Source organism: Penaeus chinensis, chromosome 5, assembly GCF_019202785.1.
Source record: "Penaeus chinensis breed Huanghai No. 1 chromosome 5, ASM1920278v2, whole genome shotgun sequence".
NCBI classification, from domain to species: Eukaryota; Metazoa; Arthropoda; class Malacostraca; order Decapoda; family Penaeidae; genus Penaeus; species Penaeus chinensis.
Window position 1 is genome coordinate 32,588,270 of NC_061823.1, and position 15,411 is coordinate 32,603,680.

Genomic DNA, 15,411 nt, shown 5'->3' on the forward strand with positions numbered 1-15,411 from the left:
GAAACATTTTGTATCGGCAGCACGCTTGACTCAGCAAATACCCTGTCGCTTAAACCTTTCTGGTCAACTGGCTTCGTTCGGATTCACGATTTTGCTTACAAGAACGCCGTCACTCACAACAACGCATGCAAGAACGCCGTCGCTTGCACGCACTGGCGCCGGGAGATAGTTTATTATAGGAGAATGGGGAAATTTTCTCTCCTTTTTTCCTCTTTCTCTCTTTCCGCTTTTCCTGCCGCACAAATAGTGATGATTGATGATGAAGGTGATAGATTTGAATATTGGTGAGGTTATTGAACAATAGCTTTGACATACATCTTGGTCTTACGTATGTGATTTTTTCATCTTATTTTGATTTTTCAGAAAATAAAATCGCATGATGACTAATGTCTCTCATTTCACAATTTTCTCCTTTTAATACAACATAACAGAAAGAAAACCTCGATGTGGGATCTATTTTCCTTCACATATTAGACCAAATTTTCTTTTTCTGTTTCTTTCTCTCACTATTTCTCTTGTCTCTCTTTCACATCACTTCACATCAACATCAATATACACTTTTTCAAAAGGGGGGGGGGGGGTAGAGTTCTGGCCACTTCACATCACGTCCATAGATCAATGTAAACACAAATAGAACAAAAAAAAATAACACTTTAGAACACCTTAGAACAAAATAATACAATACTGAACGAAATGAAAACTGACGTTCTCCCTAAATCACTTGATATAACAATAATAATAAAAAAAATCATATTGTTATTTGGTGCAGAGATTCTTCATATTTTTTAAATTGTTTTTTTTTTCTCTCTTAATGTTCGTGATTGTACAAATTAGGGATTAAAGGTTCAATATCAGTTTATAATCTATCAGTACATATACAAATATAAACTATCTTATATACAATATTTACAGTGTTTCGAGAAACTCTTCCAAAATGCAACCCGCCTAATAGTATAAGTCAAAACGAAGAGAAAAAACAAAATTAAAATAAAAAGGTAGGAAACAAATACGAAAAATAAAAAAAAAGATGACGAAGATGAGAAAAAAAAATGTAAAAAAAAACGGGGAGAGGGGGGGGGGGACGAAATATACATATATATGTAACGGTGTTGCATCTTAGTCTAAAAATCTTTGGTTTATAAAAGTAGGCCTACTGCCTACATTTAATTAAATAATTGGTAATTAAAGCCCAGGACACTAATAATGCTTTGTAGTGAAGAAAATGTGGGGGTGATAGAAGCAATTATCATTATTATTATCGCTAATGAAGTTTGTAGTTATTTTATTATTACCATAATCATTAAAAAAGAAAAAATGTGAAATGGAAATAAGGCTAAATCTATTATCGACCGTATGGCACTTGCTATCTATTATTTTTATATGATTTTTAACTTTTATATGTTTTTAAATCACAGAATTCGTAAACGGATGAGAAAAGATTAACAAATGAACTGCAAATAACAAATTATATCTGATGCCACGGAACGCGAATGAACAATAATAACAAAACAAAGAAAGAAAGAAAGAAAGAAAAAAAAAGGAATGTAGCCACGAAAGATAAATAGAAAAAGAAAGAGCAAAACAAAAAAATTTACAAATGAGAATAACATGCTCGGTGCATCAACGTGACGTCACGGCTGAGGCGGTTATGACGTCACGGCTGAGGCAGCTGTGACGTCATCGCGGGTGGGATGAAAGTTGACTGAGAAAACGCGAACAAAAAACTAGAATGTAAACAGAACGAATACAGAGATAATACTGAAGTGACCAGCGTCGGTTTGTCGCGTACAGAGACTTCGTTTCTTGAATAGAACTTGAGATAGAAAGAGTAAATGAGAGAACAGAAGATCATCGCAAATTAAGATGCATTTCCCCATGCTTTTTTTGGAAAATCTTTTACAGGTACTAGACATAAATTGCTTTTTTTCTCTTCAAAATATTTTTTTTTTCTTCCTATCTCTCCTTTCCTTAAGTGCAATTTTCTATCGCTCGGTTAAAAAAAAACTAATTTTAAAAATATTTTCATTTTCTTCCCTTAAAAAAAAGAAAATCAGAGAACGATCAATTTAGCAAAATAATTAATTAAAGTCACAATTATCCATTTCCGTATATCAAGTTACGTAATCAACGATTTAAATGAAAAAAAAGCAAATCTAACTATTAATCAAATCAAGAAAAAAAAAAGGCAAATATTTTCAATAACATTTGAATACATTTCTAAATAAAAAATCCCCCGATAAAGAATAGAGAGAGAGAGAGAAAAAGAAAAATCGATAACAACATTTCCTTCTTGCTGTTTTTTTTTTTTTTGTTTTTCTCTCTCTTCTTCTTTATTCACTTCTTCCATTTCCTCTACGTCAGTGAGCGTCCCTGAGGTGGGTAATCGACATTTTTTTCAAATCCATCTCTGCACCAAATAACTAATCGTTTTGTTTTTTTGTTTTCTTGTAACTATCATTATTAATCATATATATATATTTTACAAAGTTTTTTTTTTAACCACCTTTCTTAACAAAAAAAAAAAAAAAAAAAAAAAAACACTCCTCTGACATAAACATTTACATATCAAGATAACAAATCTGATTATAAAAAATATAGAAGAAACGGAAGATAGATTTGATAACTTGTACCGAATGAAATAAGAAGGAAAAGAGGAGAGAACTTTTTTTTTCTTTTTTTTTTCTTCTTTTTTTAAAAAGTGGTGTGGAAAAAAAATCTAAATAAATCTATTCCCGAGGAGAAAGTCATGAATCATACTATAGAGATTGAGCTAAGAATAGATTAACAATGACAATGATAATAATAATAATAATAATAATAATAATAATAATAATAATAATAATAAATTAGCGAAGGGATAAAATAATGATCAAAGAGTCAAAAATAAGATTCGAAAAAGAACATTTGCATTCTGGATGGTCTTGAGGCGTGTCTCGGTGTCTGCGGCTTCCTTTCCTCTCCCTGTGTCCGGGAGATGCGGCCCGGCTGTGCGGCCCGGCTGTGCGGCCCTCTCGCGGCGAACTTGGCACCGTGGCACTCGGGCCGCGGCGCCGCCATGAACCGCCGTTGTGACCAGGTAAGTTAGGACAACATACAATACACAACACATAACATCAATAGGAACAATAGGCTGAGTGTCCGCGTGCTGCCCTCCTGGCTGCTGCTGCTGCTGCTGCTGTTACCGTTGCACAACACAGAGGACTAGCTTGTTGAGGCGCCCAAGTCCGCGTGGGCGGGAGGGGCGCCGCTCACTGGGAAGTCAGGTGACGCGAGGTGTGGGAATGTGCGGGCTACACCACCCGCCCTGCCGCCCCCCCCGGTGGTCACGTGGGCGGGGCAGGGGCTCGCGAGGGCGTCAGAGGGGCGCGTGCCACCACGGGCGAGGGCCAGGGCGGCGCCGTCGGGGCCAGAGGGCCAGACACTCCCCTAAGTAAGAGTGGCGGCGGTGGGCGGCCCGAAGTCACCCACGGGTGAGTAGCCGCTCTGGAGAAGCCCAGAGTCGGGGGGGTGAGCCCCTGGGTCCCTGGCGGCGGCAAAGGGGGCGCTACCACGGGGGCCCAATCTCAAGACCCGGGGCCCGACAAGTTGGAGGAGTCGCCGGTGTCGTCGTTGGAGGTGTTGGCGGCGGCGGCGGCCGTGAAGTGCGGCGAGAAGAGGCCGCCCGACTTGGACGAGTCGTCGCTGATGACGGGCGTGAAGTGCAGGCCCTTGTACGAGTCGAGGCCGTCGTGCGAGCCGGACAGCGGCGGGAACAGCCCCTTCTTGTTCTGGTTGACGACGCACTTGCGCATGTGCTTCTCCAGCGTGGAGGCCACGCTGAAGGGCATGTCGCAGAAGCGGCAGCGGTAGACGTCCTTGCCGATGCGGCCGTGCGTCTTCATGTGCCGGGTCAGCTTGGAGCTCTGCGCGCAGGCGTAGCTGCACAGGTCGCACTTGTAGGGCTTCTCGCCGGTGTGGGACCGCCGGTGCACCGTCAGGTTGGAGCAGTTCTTGAATACCTTGCCGCAGAACTCGCACGTGTCGTTCCGCTTCTCCTTCTTCGACGGCGGCACCAGCGAGATGGGCGTATTGGGCGCCGAGCTCGTGCCCGGCTTCGCGAGGGACAGCTCGCCGCCCTTTACGCCGCCGTCGAGGATCTTCCGCTGCAAGAAGTTCCCCTCTGAGGGCGGGAGCCCCGGGAACAGGTCCCTGTGGGTGGTGCCGGTGCCAGCCAGGTTGGGGAGCCACAGGCCTGCGTACAGGCTGCTGTCCCTCTGCGCGGCTGCCAGCCGCTTCTGGGCCTCGTACGGGTTGTCGAAGGCGCCCAGCAGCGTCTGGTGGGCGAGGTCGAGCGAGGGCTGCGTGCCCATCAGGCCCTTGGTCAGGTCATCTCGTAGCTTGAGCTTCTCCATGCCGTTGGTGTGGATCTTCTCGCCGTCCTTGCCGATGTGCGGCGGCGGGAGGCGGCCCGACTCCTTCAGGGCCTGATGGTAGGCCTCGCTGTACGCCGAGATGTTGGCCAGCCCGAACTTGTCCATGAGCTCCCCGACCACGGACTTCTGCTGGTCGGCTCTGGACTTGTGGTTGCTGTCTGTGGTGCTGGAGGAGACGCTCTGCGGGGCGGGCGCCGAGCCCGTGGATTTGGACGTGGTCGACAGGTCCTCCGGCTCGTCGTCCTCGGCCTCCTCCTCCACAATGTCGTCGTCCTCGTCATTGCTGTCGCACACGGAGGGGTTGTCCTCCTCATCGTCCAACTCCTCGTCCTCCTCCTCCTCTTCCTCCTCTTCCTCCTCCTCGTCGTCGACGTCGTCTTCGGTTTGAGGGCGCGAGGAGTCGGGCGATGTGCTCTCGGTGTTGCAGTTCTTCCTGTGGGCCTTCATGTGCATGCGGAGCTTCTGCGGTGTCGGCAGCGCCTCCGGGCATCTCGGGCAGCGGATGTCCTTCTCGCCCGTGTGCAAGCGCTGGTGGATGGCTAGGTTGCTCTCCCACCGGAAGCACTTGCAGCACGTGGAGCACTTGAAGCGCCTCTCGTGCTGCTGCGCGAGGGCCTCGCATCGGGTGGAGGTGGGCGTCTGTGAGGGCGCCAGGCTGGAGGGAGTGGGGGCGTTGGGGGAGGAGAAGGGCGGGGGAGGAGGCGTTGGCAAGGGCTTCCGCGGTGAGGTGGAGCTGGTGGGGCTGGTCGTGCCCGCCAGCTGCCGTAGTCGCTGTGAGTAGAAATCAAGGTTGGGGTCTCCGCCAGCAGTTAGGGGCGTGGGCGCCGTATGGCGGGGTGCACCCAGCCCGGGGTCAAGAAAGGGCGGCCGTTCGAAGTGCGGCGGCAACAGACCGGGATTGAGACGGAGACCTTCCTGCAGGAGCTGGTCCATGCGGAAGTCGTGGCCCGGCCGCACGAAGGGCGGAGCGAGTCCGGGGGGGAAGGGCGCGCGGGCGTCTCCGAGAGGCATCCGCAGCAGGTTGAACGGATGTGTCGGGTCGAGGAGGGGCGCCGTCACGGGCGGGTGAGGCGGCAGAGGCGTGGCGCCCGAAGTGACGGGCGGGACGATCTTGCTGAGGTCGACCTTGGACAGGTCCACCTTGGTGATGTCCACCTTGGTCAGGTCCACCTTGGCGGGGTCCAGCAGCTGCAGGGGCGGCGGGTGGGGCGCGGACGCCGTGGGGGCGGTGGACGACACGGACGCCAGCGGGGACGAGTGCGACGGGCGCGGAAGGCCCGGGGGCGTCGAGGGCGTGGACAGGGGGGTGGCCCCGGGCGCCTCCTGGTAGATGATGATGCCGTGCGAGGACTGCACGTGCTGCACGAGCGACCACGCGGAGCCTAGCACGGCGCCGCACGTCCCGCACACGTATCGCGCAGGTTCTGCAAGAGAAGACGGACGTTAGTCAAATACAACCGCAAACCAACAATAACATCAACACAAAACAGTCACAACAACCCCCCCCCCCCTCGTAAATCCCCGAAGCCGTTAGAATCCGAAACCGACCTCGTTTTTCACGCAGCAACCCAGCCATCACAACATACGCCTGTCCCAAGTACCCGACCAACCAGACCCGACCCGACGCAACAATATCCCGGAAGACAAAGCCGAGAGACAGGCTGAAAGCAGGACGGCAGGACGAGACAGGACACGTCCCAGCCAATCTACCTGCCGTCCCGTGGGATGCCACTGGCCTGTCGATACAATTCTACCATGAAAGGACAATGCAATTTCCACTCGCCTCCGCTGCCTACTTATACAACTGACCAAAGATAATGCATCAGACTTGGGCCTCGCCGAGTCCCGATGCGTCGGCGCCTTTGTCGATCTCCATTTCCTTTCCTCTTTTTTTGGTCGGAAGGGATTCATAACCTATTCCTAAAATTCATTAACACATTAAACTATAAACTAACACAATTAATAAAATAAATAATTCACAACTTTCCTACCTTATTATCAAACTATCGAGATGAAGGTTAATCAAAATCAAAGATACGGCGGAAGGATCGGGACAAGGTGTTCGGTGCCGCGAGTCTCGTGGGGCCACCCCCTCCCCCTCCCCCCCACCCCCCAACAGGAAAGTTTCCCACCAACTCCCAAAAAATACATATTGAAGTGCCTTACCCCCCCTTTCCTTCCTTGCCCCCCCCCCCTCCCTACCCCTTCTCATGAGGTGCCAACACGTAAACTTTCTTACGCAAATCTCAATCTTGGGTAATAATGTTAGCAATCGTGATAAAGTTAATGATAATGATATTGGTAATGATGGTACAGATAACGATAAAAAATATAAATCACTCAATACCGTTTTTTCTTTTTCACCTTTCCTTGTATATCTATGTTTGTTTGTGTGTGTGTGTGTGTGTGTGTGTGTGTGTGTGTGTGTGTGTGTGTGTGTGTGTGTGTGTGTGTGTGTGTGTGTGTGTGAGTGCATGTGTATGGGTAGGTGCATGTATAAGTGTATGTGCGTGTATGTTTGTGTAAGTGCGCGTGCGTGTGCGTGCACGTATAACGCCAGCAAGCCACACTCGCTGCGGTTCCCGAAGAGTTTGGTAAACAAATAAACTTCGTTTGTAATATCTTTTTTTCCCTTTTACTTGCTGTTTTTCTGTTTTTGTTCTTGTATTTGGTTGATCTTATCTTACGATTGATAAATATCGAGAGAGAGAGAGAGAGAGAGAGAGAGAGAGAGAGAGAGAGAGAGAGAGAGAGAGAGAGAGAGAGAGAGAGAGAGAGAGAGAGAGAGAGAGATAAAGAAACCGGAACAAAGAAACAAATACACAAAAAATAGACAAACCAAATAATAAACATCCACAACAAACAAACAAACAAACACACACACAGAAAAGAAGGCGACGCAAAAATCATAATAATAACGTTTATGCAAATCGTCATGTGTCCGTATGCGTGGTCGCGGGGGCTCTTGTGTGCATCTTCAGCCAGCGTGGACACCATTGTTTGTGTTCACTGTTGCCAAGCCAGGCGGGGCGGAGAGGCGAGCCACGGAGATAGATTCCCCCCCCACCCATCCCCTTGGTTTTTTTTTCTCACTTGTGCTTCTATGAGTCGTGGTGTTTTTTTTTTTTTTTCTGTAGATTTGTTTGTTAAATAGAGGGATATGGAAATGTCTAGGAATAAGTAAACGACGGCGGTTCGGGAAAAGAGAAATTATAACACAGCGCGCGCAAGAAGAGAAGGAAGGTCGACGGACAACATTGGCAACACTGCCCTCCCTCCACGCGACACAGCCTCCGACTGGAGCTGATCCGTATCGCCGCAAAGTGACTTCGGCTTCGTGTTACTGGTTCCCGTTTGCGGCTAATACTGTACAAACATGCATTTTTTTCCCTCCACCGCATGTAAAGTATATGTTTTTTTGTTTTTTTTTCGTTTTTTTTAGGGGGTTAGGGTGGGGAGAGAGGGAGGTTTCCTTTCACAAAGTTGCACTGCATTTGCATCTATCTGACGGACGGGAACGTATAAAAGAGGGGAGAAGAAAAATAAATAATACAGTAATTAAGGGTTTCGTAAAATGGAGGACAGTGACACACTCTTCTGGCATATGTAGAAGAAAAAAATACATGAAAATAAAGAAGAAGAAGAAGAAGAAGAAGAAGAAGAAGAAGAAGAAGAAGAAGAAGAAGAAGAAGAAGAAGAAGAAGAAGAAGAAGAAGAAGAAGAAGAAGAAGAAGAAGAAGAAGAAGAAGAAGAAGAAGAAGAAGAAGAAGAAGAAGAAGAAGAAGAAGAAGAAGAAGAAGAAGAAGAAGAAGAAGAAGAAGAAGAAGAAGAAGAAGAAGAAGAAGAAGAAGAAGAAGAAGAAGAAGAAGAAGAAGAAGAAGAAGAAGAAGAAGAAGAAGAAGAAGAAGAAGAAGAAGAAGAAGAAGAAGAAGAAGAAGAAGAAGAAGAAGAAGAAGAAGAAGAAGAAGAAGAAGAAGAAGAAGAAGAAGAAGAAGAAGAAGAAGAAGAAGAAGAAGAAGAAGAAGAAGAAGAAGAAGAAGAAGAAGAAGAAGAAGAAGAAGAAGAAGAAGAAGAAGAAGAAGAAGAAGAAGAAGAAGAAGAAGAAGAAGAAGAAGAAGAAGAAGAAGAAGAAGAAGAAGAAGAAGAAGAAGAAGAAGAAGAAGAAGAAGAAGAAGAAGAAGAAGAAGAAGAAGAAGAAGAAGAAGAAGAAGAAGAAGAAGAAGAAGAAGAAGAAGAAGAAGAAGAAGAAGAAGAAGAAGAAGAAGAAGAAGAAGAAGAAGAAGAAGAAGAAGAAGAAGAAGAAGAAGAAGAAGAAGAAGAAGAAGAAGAAGAAGAAGAAGAAGAAGAAGAAGAAGAAGAAGAAGAAGAAGAAGAAGAAGAAGAAGAAGAAGAAGAAGAAGAAGAAGAAGAAGAAGAAGAAGAAGAAGAAGAAGAAGAAGAAGAAGAAGAAGAAGAAGAAGAAGAAGAAGAAGAAGAAGAAGAAGAAGAAGAAGAAGAAGAAGAAGAAGAAGAAGAAGAAGAAGAAGAAGAAGAAGAAGAAGAAGAAGAAGAAGAAGAAGAAGAAGAAGAAGAAGAAGAAGAAGAAGAAGAAGAAGAAGAAGAAGAAGAAGAAGAAGAAGAAGAAGAAGAAGAAGAAGAAGAAGAAGAAGAAGAAGAAGAAGAAGAAGAAGAAGAAGAAGAAGAAGAAGAAGAAGAAGAAGAAGAAGAAGAAGAAGAAGAAGAAGAAGAAGAAGAAGAAGAAGAAGAAGAAGAAGAAGAAGAAGAAGAAGAAGAAGAAGAAGAAGAAGAAGAAGAAGAAGAAGAAGAAGAAGAAGAAGAAGAAGAAGAAGAAGAAGAAGAAGAAGAAGAAGAAGAAGAAGAAGAAGAAGAAGAAGAAGAAGAAGAAGAAGAAGAAGAAGAAGAAGAAGAAGAAGAAGAAGAAGAAGAAGAAGAAGAAGAAGAAGAAGAAGAAGAAGAAGAAGAAGAAGAAGAAGAAGAAGAAGAAGAAGAAGAAGAAGAAGAAGAAGAAGAAGAAGAAGAAGAAGAAGAAGAAGAAGAAGAAGAAGAAGAAGAAGAAGAAGAAGAAGAAGAAGAAGAAGAAGAAGAAGAAGAAGAAGAAGAAGAAGAAGAAGAAGAAGAAGAAGAAGAAGAAGAAGAAGAAGAAGAAGAAGAAGAAGAAGAAGAAGAAGAAGAAGAAGAAGAAGAAGAAGAAGAAGAAGAAGAAGAAGAAGAAGAAGAAGAAGAAGAAGAAGAAGAAGAAGAAGAAGAAGAAGAAGAAGAAGAAGAAGAAGAAGAAGAAGAAGAAGAAGAAGAAGAAGAAGAAGAAGAAGAAGAAGAAGAAGAAGAAGAAGAAGAAGAAGAAGAAGAAGAAGAAGAAGAAGAAGAAGAAGAAGAAGAAGAAGAAGAAGAAGAAGAAGAAGAAGAAGAAGAAGAAGAAGAAGAAGAAGAAGAAGAAGAAGAAGAAGAAGAAGAAGAAGAAGAAGAAGAAGAAGAAGAAGAAGAAGAAGAAGAAGAAGAAGAAGAAGAAGAAGAAGAAGAAGAAGAAGAAGAAGAAGAAGAAGAAGAAGAAGAAGAAGAAGAAGAAGAAGAAGAAGAAGAAGAAGAAGAAGAAGAAGAAGAAGAAGAAGAAGAAGAAGAAGAAGAAGAAGAAGAAGAAGAAGAAGAAGAAGAAGAAGAAGAAGAAGAAGAAGAAGAAGAAGAAGAAGAAGAAGAAGAAGAAGAAGAAGAAGAAGAAGAAGAGTATCCTCATCCCCTCTCTCAGCCCATTCCTTCACCCCCTCCCCCCCCCCCCGACCGCAATCATGATCATAAGGACATTCGAGTCTGTCTCAAGACTATTAATCAAAGGTGTGGATTACAGACATACAGACAGACAGACATGGGGCAAGGGAAGAGGGCGAGATGACGCCCACGCTCAGCATATGGGCGTGCATGTGTGTGTGTGTGTGTGTGTGTGTGTGTATGTGTGTGTGTGTGTGTGTGTGTTGTGTTGTTGTGTTGTGTGTGTATGTGTGTGTGTGTGTGTGTTTCCGTGCGTGCGCGTGTAAATTATATAAAATATCGACTTCATTCCAAATCTATACATATGATATACATTAATCAATTTTCCCGTTTTTTATTCATCATCGAATGCTCCCCCGCGCGTCCCTCTCGAGGAAATGATCCAGTCTGGTGACGTCATCAACGTACAGGCTAACATCTTTAAGAAGTGATGCTATCTTCGCCCATACTCTCCATTTCCCTCCTTGCGCCTTTGCATTTTCTCCGTTTGTTTTAGATAAAAATATGCACATTTATCTTGCAAAATGAGAACGATCTGTTCAGCACAGCCAGTGCGAGAATGAATAAATAAACGAACATGGGAATAACAAAGCAAAAAAAAAAAAAACTTTTAAAAAGTGACACACCTTTTTTCCCTTTCACATTTCACTCGAGAGCAATAACAAAAATTGGGACAAGGAAAGGGCAAGGAAAGAATCACAAGAAAAGAAGAGAGAAAGAGAAAGGAAAAATAAAAATGGAGAAAAGTCCTCCCTCTATAAAAAAAATGAAAAAAAAAAAATCTTAAAGAAGACACGTTTGAGCTTTCATCAAGAACGTTACTTTCGCTGCCTACATCTTCCGCTCAGTCTCTCTTCTTCTCTTTATCTCTCTCTTTCTCCCTCGTCAGAACACGAAAGAACGCGCAATTATGCACTCTGCCCGGGCGCGGAATACGGTCTTTTGCATGTGTTTTGCATATGAGGAGTTTTGCAAGCATGAGGCAGGCAGAAGTGTCCGTTTTCTTTTTTTATATTATCTCTTTCTTCTTTTCCTTCTTCTCTTTCCATCTCTTGGGATAATTTACCAGTGTTATATTTCTTGCGTTTCCTCATCCTTCTCTTCACTATTTCACCGATCGCTCCTAAAATAGGGAAAGGTTTCGAAATCTTTTTGAATTAGAGATGTTACTAATTCGTCACTCTGGTCTTCCGTCTCTAAGTCACGCTATGGGTGTAATTTTACGAGCCCATTGCATTTTCAACACCATGGTCTACATATAGCAATTACACCGTCCCTTTTTCTTCCCTTCCCCCTACCTCTCCCTTTCTCTCCTTGTATTCCCTATCTCCCTTTCATTTCCTTCCCCTCCCTCCTTCTCTCCTTCCAGCCCTTAATTCCCCATCCTCCTCCTTCCCCCTCTATCCCTTCTTCTTTCCCCCCTTCATCCCTCTTTCCATTTCCCCTTCCTCTCCTTCCCCCTCTTTCTTCCTTCTCTCTCCCGCTATTTCTTCCCTCCATCTCCCTCCCTCCCCCTCTTCCTTGAGCCTTGCCTTTGCTACAGGCCTCACGAGATGATGATCTTGGAGGCTGGGCCAGGTGGTCGAGTAAATTACAGGACAGACGTAAACCTTTCATTACGCTCGTAGGCCTACCTAGCGTTCGTCATTTCTGAGGAACGTTTTGGCTTTTTCTCTGTGTCATCTTTTATTTTCGCCTTCCTGGGCTTTTTTATTTTATCACAGTTGTCATTCTTCCCCTCTCTTCGTTTTCTCCTTCTTTCTACCATGATGGAGAATAAGAAGAATTAGGAGAATGAGATTTAGGGGAATAAGAATAAGAAGGATTAGAAAAATGAATAGACGAAGACGAAGACGAGGACGAAGAAGGAGAAGGAGAAGAAGATTTAGAAGAAGAAGAATTTGCGGAAGAAGAAGAAAAAGAAGAAGAATCGGGGAAAGAAAAAAAAAAAAGAAAAACAACAACAAAGAAGGGAAACGCTAATTAACCCCTTTCAACGAGGGGTTTTTACTAAACACCACCCAAAACAATCACAACATTTTAAAAACAAAATTATGAAGGGAAAGGGAGGGAGGGGTGGAGAAAAAAAAAGGTGAAAAAAAGGGGAGGGGGAAGAGGGGGTATGGTAGGGGGGTGGGCAAAAAGATGGAGGGGGGGGGGCAAGGTCACGTTGGGGGAGAAGAAAAAAAGAGAGGAAGGGGCGTGGGGGGGGGGTGGGGGTGATTACAGGGTGGGGGCTTAAAAGCAAACACTCTGTGCCCGCCCGCTCATTAGCTACGTGTGTGTGTGTGTGTGTGTTTGTGTGTACGAAAGAGAGAGTGAAGGGAGGGGAGGAAGGGAAAGAGAGAGAGAAGGAGAAGAGAGAGAGAGAGAGAAGAAGGAAGAGAGAGAGAGAGAGACACATAATCATCCTTGAAAATGAATAAATAAATAAATAAATAAAAAATAAAGAGAAAATAAAAACGGAAATTCCCCTCCCTTTTTAAAACGACAAAAACGTTTTTCAACATCATCACCTACAAATAAAAAAATTTTTTTAAAAAAAAAAAAAAAAAAAAAAAAAAAAAACGTTAACATGACCGAGAAAATGATACAGAACCCCGTTAATAAATATATACAAGCAGAACAAAAATATAACAGATCATTTCTAACTCTCTTTAAAGGAACCGCCATGATGAAGAACCGCGGATATTTAATTCCTCCTTATACACACCTTTTCCGCACCTAACTATTTCCTTTTCCCCAAAAAACGGCAGAAAAGGCCAAAATCGCCCCCTCCCTCCTCCTCCCTTCCCCCCCTCCCCCCCTCCCTTTCCCCCCCCCCCCCCCCCCTTTTTAACCCGTGACCCCTCCCTTTTCTTCTACCCCCTCCCCTCTCCTCTCCCACCCCCCACCTTTTGCCTTCTTGACCCCCCCCTTCCCCCGTCCCTTCCAACTACCCCCTCCCGCCCCCTGCTTCGACCCCTCCCCCGTACCTCCCCCCCGAAGGTACAACATGGGGGAAGGGGAAGGGGGGGGGGAAAGGGGGGGGGGGGGGAGAGAGGAGGGGATAAAAACCCCACTTTGGAATTTTCTGTTCTTTGGCCGCTTAATCTTACCACGGCGAAAGAAAAATAAAAGCGACAGATGCTATCATCATTTTTCATCTATAACCTACTACATGCATCTATCATCAGCTATCTATCTACTATCTATATGTCTATCTATCTATCTAAACGCTTCTCTCTCTCTTTTATTTATTCCGTCTCTCCTCTATCTTAATATACAAAAACAAACTCAATACAACACCATATACAAAAACGAAAATACGCATCCACATCCACCACGAGGCAAAGGAAGGAAAAAAAATATAAATAAAAATAATAACAGAAAAGGCACAAGCACCCCCCCCCCCCCTCCAACACGGTCCCCCATGGCATTCACAGAACCCTTGGTCCATCAGCGGGCGGTCATGAGCGGAAGGACCGGGTGATGGTATGGGAAAGCGAGGGGAGGAGGTGAGGGGAGGAGGTGAGGTAGGGGGGAGGGGAGGGGGGGAGGGGAGGAAAGAGGGGAGGAGGGGGGAGGAGGGGAGGGGAGGAGGTGAGGGGAGGGGGGGAGGGGGGAGAGGGGAGGAGGTGAGGGGGGGAAAGAAGAGGAAATGGGGGAAAAGGGGGGAAAAGGGGCGGGGGGGGAGGGGGAGGCAGGGGGGAGAAGAAGAGGAGAGAGGGGGAGAAGAGGGACATTGCGAGAAGGGGAGGGGAAAATGAAAGGGTGGGGAAGAGGGGAGGGGAAAAAGAGGGAAAAAGAGAATGGCGCAAGGGGGAAAGGAGGGGGAAGGCACAAGCAGGGCAGGAGGGGCATGCGGGGGCGCCCGGGGCCCCCCGGGGGGTAGGCCAGGGAGGGCCCCCCATTGGGGGGCCGGGCAGGTCCCCAACACGCTACTTTATAACCCCCCCAAAAAACCCAAGGCCCGCCGGACCTCTCCTTGACGGCCCCCTTCGGCGCCCTCGCCATGACCAATGGCCTTGCGCCCCTCCCCGGGCCCCTTTTCGCCCCTTTCGCCCTCTCGGGTTTTCCCCCCCTCTCGGGCCCCCTCGATCTCTTTGATCTCCCGCCCTCTCGGGCCCCCATTTTCCCCTCTCGATCTCTTCAAACTCCCGATCTCGGTCCCTCTCTTCCGTTTTCTCACTCTCTCCCCCCCCGTTATTTACCTGTTTTTCCTTTTATCTTTTTTTAAAACTTTTTTTTTTTTTTTTTTTTTTTTTTTTAAAAAAACTGAGGATTGCACCCCCCTTTCCCACGAATTCCCCCCTCTAAAAACGAAGGGTGTCAAAACAACTGAACAAATAAAAAAATATTAGATAAGTAATTAAGTTTCCCTTTTTAAACTAAAAGTTTAAACAAACAAAAAAACAACACAAAAAAAAACACACAAAACTCCAAAACAAAACAAAATCCCCAAAAAAAAACCAAAACAACACAAACCTACAGCAACCCCCACACACCAAACAAACAAAAAAATCTTAAAAAAAAAAAATAAATCTTTTCCCTTTCCAAAAAAAAAAATTATGAGTCCCCCGACCCGCGTCCCGATTTTCCTGGCCGAAGGGGCGGCAACGACACACACCCACAAACAAAAATTAAGGCCCCCAAAAACCCACAGACAGCAAAGAAGCCGAAGTTCCCCCCCCAAAAGTTATCCCCCGGGGAAAAGCACAACCTAGGACCCCGGGGCCCGGGACCCCCCCACCCCCCCCCCGGTGTGAGGGCAAGGGCGAAAAGGTAAAAAATTGGGGGAGGGTAAATTTTTTCCCTGGAGACTCGAGTGACAGGGAGGGTAAAGAGGGAGGAAGGAGGGGGAGTTTGGGGAGGAGGGGGGAGGGGGGGAGAGAGGAGGAGGAAAAGGGGGAAAAAAGAAAGAAAGGGAACCAAAAAGGGGAATGGGGTAAGGGGGGGGGAAAGGAAAAAGGGGGAAAGAGGAAAGAGGAAGAAAAGAAGGAATGAAGAAAGGGAAAAAGGGGGGGGAAACGAAGGGAATAAATATAAAAAATTTAAACAAAAAGATAGACGAACTAGATAGACGAACAGACATATAAATAACAACCGAATAAAAAAGAACAAAATAAGCAAAAATTACAAAACATAAAAACAGCGCATCAATAAAGAGCTGACGAGACACAGAAATAAAAAGAAACTTAGAAACCGGAGGAGACTAAAGAGCGAGAAAGAAAGACAAAAACAGAAAGGGCACAAGCAA

The 15,411-nt window shown here is 45.5% G+C and overlaps 1 protein-coding gene across 1 annotated transcript in view; it reads right to left on the reverse strand.

Moving 5' to 3' along the window:
* The window catches only part of LOC125025652 (B-cell lymphoma/leukemia 11A-like), a gene marked incomplete in the record, with an annotated part of 49,619 nt that overhangs the window by 1,483 nt on the left and 32,725 nt on the right, over positions 1–15,411 (reverse strand). Inside the window, 1 exon segment of the mRNA XM_047613760.1 lies at positions 1–5,837. This exon segment is cut by the window's left edge and continues 1,483 nt beyond it. Within this exon segment, the coding sequence (XP_047469716.1) occupies positions 3,564–5,837 (2,274 nt within the window).